The sequence below is a fragment of the Mandrillus leucophaeus genome, unplaced genomic scaffold (assembly GCF_000951045.1).
Source record: "Mandrillus leucophaeus isolate KB7577 unplaced genomic scaffold, Mleu.le_1.0 Scaffold192, whole genome shotgun sequence".
Taxonomy (NCBI): domain Eukaryota; kingdom Metazoa; phylum Chordata; class Mammalia; order Primates; family Cercopithecidae; genus Mandrillus; species Mandrillus leucophaeus.
Window position 1 is genome coordinate 2,701,321 of NW_012101943.1, and position 7,595 is coordinate 2,708,915.

Below are 7,595 nucleotides of genomic sequence, written 5' to 3' on the forward strand. Positions count from 1 at the left end.
GGGTCTTGGCAGCTATAGAGTGGATGATGGTGTTGCTCTCCAGGAGCAGATTTAGGGTCTTGGCAGCTATAGAGTGGATGATGGTGTTGCTCTCCAGGAGCAGATTTAGGGCCTTGGAAAGGCAGCCAACAACAGCAGGTGGCAGACTGTTAGAGAAGAGGTAGGGCCAGGCGGCAGCAGGGACACCAGGGGCCCATGCCCTGTCGTGTAGCCCCCTGTTGCTCCACCCAGGGCCTTCCCCAGGGAGGAGTTGATGATGGTGACCTGGCCCATCACGTCCAACAGCTCATCTGTGCCCCCTCTTGTGGGTCCCAGGAAGCCAGTGGCACGACATTCATCCACAAAGACCAGGGCGTCATGTCTAGAGGCGAGGCGGCAGATCTCCTGTGGAGGTATGCTGTCTCCATCCATGAAAAAGGCCCCATCGGTGACCACCAGGCGCAGCCGATGCTTCTGGGCCTCCTGCAGCTTCTAGGTCGGCCACGTCCAGGTGGCGATAGCGGTTACTTGTGGGCCTTGCACAGGCAGATGCCGTGGATGATGGCGGCATAGTTCAGCTCGTCCGACAGCACTGCGTCCTTAGAGGTCAGGAGGGCCTCAGAGGCCGGCATTGGCGTCACAACAACTGGAATAGAGGATGGCATCCTCCCGCTGGTGGAAGCGGGTTATTTTTGCTTCTACATTCTTGTGGATGCTTTGGGTTCCACAGACGAAGCAGACAGAGCTAAGGCCAGCTCCAAAGAGCCTTCAGACCTGCCTGAATCACCTCGGGGTGGCTGCTCAGGCCCAAGTAGTTGTTGGCACAGAAGTTGAGGATTCCTCCAGAGACGCCGTCCACGCGGATGTGCGGCCCTTGACGGGACGTGATGACCCGCTCACTCTTCCAGGTGCCAGCTCCGCGGATCCCTTCCAGCTCCCCCTCCAGAATGCCGCGCAGCTGGGCCAGCGCTGACTGCGCGCGGCGCGCCAGGCGTTCCCAGCCCACATTGCTCCTACCTCGCCAGAGCGCGCCTGCCTGCCCGAAAGCCGTGCGCACTGCCCACATTGTTTATCCATTCATCTACTGATGAACACTTGGATTGTTTCCACCTTTTGGCTAGTATGACTGTTACTATGAACACTCATGTCCAAGTTATTGTGTGGACATATGTTTTCAATTCTTCTGGGCATATACCCAGGAATGGAATTGCCAGGTCAAATGGCAATCGTACAATTGCTTGAGGAACTTCTAGACTATTTTCAGCTCCACCATTGTACATTCCCACCAGCAGTGTATAAACGTTCTAACTTCTCCACATCTTTAGAAGACACAATTTTTATTACTATTATAGCCACCTAATGGGTGTAAAGTGTTTCGGTTTGCATTTCTCTGCTAATGATATTGAGCATCTTTGCATTTCTCTGCCAAGGATATTGAGTATCTTTGCATGCGCATACTGGCCATTTGTATACCTTCTTTGGAGAAATGTCTATTCAGATCCTTTGATCAATTTTAAAATTGGGTTGTCTTTTCAATATTGAGTTTTAAGATTTCTCCATAGTTCCTTATCTATGATTTGCCAACATTTTCTCTCATTCTATGGGTATTCTATGGGTTAATATTCTATGGGTTAGTAGTCTATGGGTTGGTGCAATTACTTTTGTACCAACCTATCTTTCTGAGGGTCTCTTTTAATTGGTGAGTTAAATCCACTTATACTATTTACACTGTTCTCCACATGGTCAAATGCACTGGGTAACCTGTAAGTTGATTTTTCTCCCTGGACAGCTCCCTCCTGACATCCTCTGTCCTGCTCCAATCTGGACTGAATACTCTAGCGCTGCAAAGCTGTTATCTTGCCACAATGCTGGGTTGGTTCCCTGATTTTTGCTATCTCTGCTCTTCCTTGATTTACTTCCTTAATTTCTGTGGAGTATATCCTTCAGCAGCCTTTGAAAAAAATGGCATGGAGAGTAAAGTTTGAGATTTTGTGCCTGCAATGTTTTTAACTTCATGCGTGAAGACAGCCTGATTGGTCATAGAATTACTGTTTCCTGGGTTTGGTCAATGAGAGTTTGGTTACAAATGGATACTTTGTTAGCTATATCAATTTGGTTTCTGAGGTTCAGAGAACTAGGAAATATTTATTTGACAAGGGATATCTCAGAAAATTTATCATCTATTTACTGCATGAGTTTGGAGAGCTGGAAATTCAATAGGTAGGAATCTGTCCTCAGAACTCTGAAGGCATTGATCCACCATCTTTTGTCATCCAGATTTGCTAATGAGAATTCTAACACAAATGTAAATCCGTTCCTAAGTGATTTTTTTTCTGGACATTTGCAGGATCTTCTATTTACTCTGGGGGTTCTGAAACTTCACAGTGCTATGCCTTGATGTGGATCTTTTTCATTCATTACACTTGACACTCTGCTATGCCTTTTAATCTAAAGATTGAAGTTCTGGAATAGCCACTGTATTAGTCCATTTTCACACTCTATAAAGAACTGCCCAAGACTGGGTAATTTATAAAGGAAAGAGGTTTAATTGACTAAGAGTTCAGCATGGCCGGGGAGGCCTCAGGAAACTTACAATCATGGAAGAAGGCAAAGGGGAAGCAAAGCACCATCTTCACAAGGCTTCAGGACAAACAGTGAGGAGTTAAGGGGGCAGAGCCCTTTATAAAACCATCAGATCTTGTGAGAACTCACCCACTATCACAAGAACAGCATAGGGGAAACCAACCCCAGGATCCAATCACCTCCCACCAGGTCTCTCCCTAGACACGTGGGGATTATGGGGATTACAATTCCAGATGAGATTTGGGTGAGGATGGCCGGGGGCGGTGGCTCACGCCTGTAATCTCAGCACTTTGGGAGACTAAGGCGGGCGGATCACAAGGTCAAGAGATCGAGGCTAACCTGGCCAACACGGTGAAAACCCGTCTCTACTCAAAATACAAAAATTAGCTGGGTGTGGTGGCACACGCCTGTAGTCCCAGCTACTCGGGACGCTGAGGCAGGAGAATCACCTGAATGCGGGAGGCAGAGGTTGCAGTGAGCCGAGATTGTGCCACTGCAGTCCAGCCTGGCGACAGAGAGACTCCATCTCAAAACAAAAACAAAAACAAATTCAGGTGAGGACACAGACAAACCATACCAGTCATTTATGTTATTTCTAATAACCCACTGCCTCCATTTCTATTTTAACTTTTTCCACTTTCTAAAACTGTTAGTCTGGTTTTAGACCCCTATATTTATCTTCTGTGGCTTTCATCTTTTCTCTTTGTCTCTTTCAGTTCCCCTTTCAGGAATATTTTCTCACCCGCATCTTCCAACACTATTAATTACTTTTGAATTTTAAATATTTTTAATTTTAAAAAGCCCTACCGTTTTGATACTGCTTCACTTCCAATTGTTTTATGAATGCGATTTCTCCAGATATCTTTCAAACTAATTCTTTCATTCACTACATAGCACTGTCTTGTATTTTAAAGATTCTGAAAAACACAATTTTTTAACGCTTACGTAATGCTACATCAAAACATCAATGTACTGAAGATTTTAAGCAGCACGCGGCATCATCAGATGTTTTTGTTTCTTCCCCCTCATTTCCCCACTCCTACCAGATCTGTTTTTGATGTTTAGCCTAGAAGTAGCAAGAAGGATGAACTAAAGCAGATTAGGGATCAAGCTGGTAATCCAGGTGAGAAATAATGAGTCTTCTCTAAGGTAATAGTGGTGAGGTAAAGGCAAAAGGATAGCTGACAAACATTAGGAGGTGAAATGGCACAGGACTTGGTGAAAAACTGGTTAGGAGAAGAGGGAAGAGAAAAGTCCAGGTTATCCTCAAATTTATGGTTTGGACAACAGGAAGAATAGAAATTTCTCCAAGTCGAGTCCTATTATAAACATTTTCAGTTTTGTATTTCACTTTGAGTCTCAATCTACCAAGATAACTTCCTTTCAATCAGCAAAACACCTGTTTACTACTTACTAACAATATTAAAGATGCAAATATTTACTAAACATATTTTTCTCATTTTACATACATGGCTATCATTTTATTTCTAAAAAAGTTTAATTCTATTTACTCATTAAAATACTTACATTTAAATACTCCAACATAATACATTAGGTGTATTAAATATAGAGATGCTCCTCAAATGAAGAATATAGTCTGATCTGGTTTTATACACAATAACGACAATTTAAAATGTAAAAAACTGGGCTTAAAAAATGCAGCCAACTACCTGTTTTACTAAGTTTTACCAGGTATCTCCTTCTAAAAATTCCTTATCAGAGCTATTTCTTTAAACCCAACATTTACTACATTAACAGATGGGTTCTTTAAATGAGAAATTTTACTTTCAACTCACTGATTTTATACTTACAGGCTTTAAAATTTTTTAGAATATGTGAAGACCAGAATTAAACCATTCTCCCCGTATTTTTCCTGGACTGTTTGCTGACTGCTTGTTTTTACATAAAGCTTTAAACATGTCTACCATGGGTAGTAAACAAAAAGGACTACTTGAAACTATAAAACCTACCAAAGTGCCAAATGCATTATCACTGCTTTTTCCTTCTTTTATAAGAATCATTACTATGAACTCGTACTCGTTGGTGCACAGAGGATGCTATTTTCATGCTCTCTTTCTTAGTAAAGGTCTTCTCTATAGCTCCAGGTTTCCAAAGTAACAACTGTGCATCTTCTCCTCCAGTCAACAAAGAATCATCTTGCACATTCCAACAGAAAGAACGGACTGTAGCAGCATGCCCTCCCTGAAGGCTAGTCACATGAGTCAGTCCTGACGTGCTGCAGTTCATCAAGTGAATCCTTCCTGTGTTTGTTCCTCCAATAACATGCAATGTGTCTGTCTTTTCATGGTACAGGCCACCAATCAAATAGTCCAAAGAATCTTCTTTCATGTTAACTGCCTCTCTGACATCCTGGATGTTCAAACGTGTAACTGGTTCATCAGTATCCAGATGATTAAGATCCCACCAATAAAATCCTTCATCATGTGTCATGCAGTAAATCTGTTTATAACCTTTCCCAGACCAACCAATACAGCTTACTGATGAAATTGAGTTACAGGTTGTAACCAGTGCATCCTCCTCATTATCAACATTAATATCAAATACATTTACCAGGCCATCAGATGAACCTGAGACTACCATATTGGGATTGCTGGGATGGAAACGTACTTGAGTGACATCATCACTATGTGTCTCTGAATATGCACCAAGTGGGTCTTTAGTTGTAGATAAATCCTGAGAATTCATCCTTGCATCCCAAAACACCAACAATGCATCATCATCAACTTTTTCTGTACCAGCACAAATAATATGATCATTACAATTAATATCAAAACTGATAAAAATATTGGAAGGGTAACCCTTGAAGAGCTGAACAGCTTTTTCTCTGGCTACTCGAGCATCCCAACATTTCACAGTGCCATCAGTACATGCTGAATATACACTATCACAGGAATTTGCAAATCTGACTCCATTAAGAAGTCCAGGATATCCACTAAATTCTCGTAGTACATTTAACCTTTCTTTATCATATATTCTGATTGATCCATTAGAACATAAAACAGCAGCCAAGTTTTCTGTTCCTGCTTGGACAGTCTTTGATGTGTCTATACCAAGAAGGTAAGTGGGCTCTTTGGTTCCTGAGGAAGATTTAACAATGTGCAGATTAGCAAACTGTTCCTCAATCTTTTCCATATCAACAGCAGCATCCAAGGGGAGTAAACTCTGTAAAAAAAAAAAATAAATAAATAAAAATAAAAATTAATGCTTAACAATGGAGATACATAAAAAATTTTAACCTGAAGTTTCTCTAAAATTGCAAATAAATCAAGAACATTTTCCTCTGAGGGCTGGCATGAATCAATCAATCAATAGAAATGTATTCTAATACTATAATCGTTTCTTTACTATGATGTAACTAAAACTCAGTTGCCTTCTAATTCAATCACTCTTTAATACTGAATTTACTGCCAGGAGTGGTGGCTCACACCTGTAATTTCAGCACTTTGGGAGGCGAAGGCAGGAGGACTGCTTGAGGCCAGGCATTAGACACCAGCCTAAACAACAAGGTAAGACCCCCGTCTCTTCAAAAAATAAATTAGCAGGGCATGGTGGCCTATGCCTGTAGTCCTAGCTACTCAGGAGGCTGAGGTAGGAGGATTGCTTGAGACCAGGAAGTTGAGACTACAGTGATCCATGATCATGTCACTGTCCTCTAGCCTGGGGAATGAAGTGAGACCCTGTCTCAAAAAAGAAAAAAAAAAAAAAATGCTGAATTTACTATATATATTTTATGCTAGTAAGAGAATAAAAAGCATGTGCAAACACCACCCAGCAGTTCTTTTTAGCTCAAACCCAATTAGTGGTTCTACTCAAGTCATCCTCAGCATTGGCAAGGATCTCCACTTTGGAATAATCTTCTCCTGGCCCCAGCTGCCTTACACAACTTTAGAATTTAAACATAGATATGTGGGGGGGGCGGGGAAAGGTTTCCCAAAAATATTCATGCCTTAATCCCTGGAACCTGTGAATATGGTTACAAAGGAAAACTGAAGTTGCACATGGAATTAAGGTTGCTAATCAGCCTAATTTAAGGCTAACCTTAAAATAGGGAGATTATCCTAGATTATCTATTATCACCCTGGCCCAATATGGTAACAAGTGTCTTTAAAAGTGGAAGAGGGAGGCAGAAGAGTCAGAGGAAGAGGTTCCCATAGAAGGCAAAGACACAGAGAGATACAATGTTGCTGGTTTTGAAGACAGAGGCTGAGGGTGGCCTCTAGAAACTAAAAAGCAAGAAAAGATTTTCCTCTAAGCCTCCAAATGGAAATGCAGTCCTGTTGACATCTTAATTTTAATTAAGCCCAGTGACATCCATTTTGGACTTCAGACCTCCAGAACTGTAAGATAATAAACTTATGTTATTTAAACAACTAAGTTTGCAGTAATTTGTTATAGCAGCAATAGGAAACAAATACAACAGAGGTTCCCAGTATAGAATCCCGGAGAAGTGCTTCTAAGGCAGTAGCAGCTTGCCATGGTAGAACTGGGATTTGATCCTAGGTATTCTGGCTTCAGGCTTCACACACTGTGCTCTACACCACCATACTAGACTGCCTCTCCAGGGTGGGCTGTATGTAGGACAAGTTCAAGGTCAGAAAAACATGCATGCCTAGTAACACTATCATAAATCCTTCTATTGTGCTTTCTCATCAATGAATATTCTTTCCAGCCTGTGTAACAAATTCATTTTCATTCTTAAGACGAAATGTTTTTTCTGTTGCTTTGGTGATATCTTCTTAAGCATCTGTCTTTTCATCTTTAAAAGGAGAAATGAGTACTAACTCAAGAACTGTTAGGAAGATTAATGCATGCCATGTGTTCTGCACAACGTCTGGCATATCATAGTACATACACAATAGATGTAATAGGCCAGGCGTGGTGGCTCATGCCTGTAATCCCAACACTTCTGGAGGCCGAGGCAGGGATCACTTGAGGTCAGGAGTTCGAGACCAGTCTGTCCAACATGGTAAAATTCCGTCTCTACTAAAAATACAAAAATTAGCTGGGCGTTG

The 7,595-nt window shown here is 41.7% G+C and overlaps 1 protein-coding gene and 1 pseudogene across 3 annotated transcripts in view; both read right to left on the minus strand.

Annotated features, from left to right (window-relative positions):
* Positions 1-1,045, minus strand: part of LOC105538457 — a 24,649-nt pseudogene extending 23,604 nt beyond the window's left edge.
* Positions 1,046-3,199: 2,154 nt separating this feature from the next.
* WDR89 (WD repeat domain 89) overlaps positions 3,200-7,595 on the minus strand; it is a 56,523-nt gene continuing 52,127 nt past the window's right edge. For all 3 annotated transcript variants that reach the window (XM_011978285.1, XM_011978286.1, XM_011978288.1), the window contains one exon: positions 3,200-5,745. In XM_011978285.1, coding sequence (XP_011833675.1) covers positions 4,552-5,715 — 1,164 coding nt within the window. In that variant the 5' untranslated portion in view covers positions 5,716-5,745 and the 3' untranslated portion in view covers positions 3,200-4,551. The remainder of the gene's footprint in view (positions 5,746-7,595) is intronic.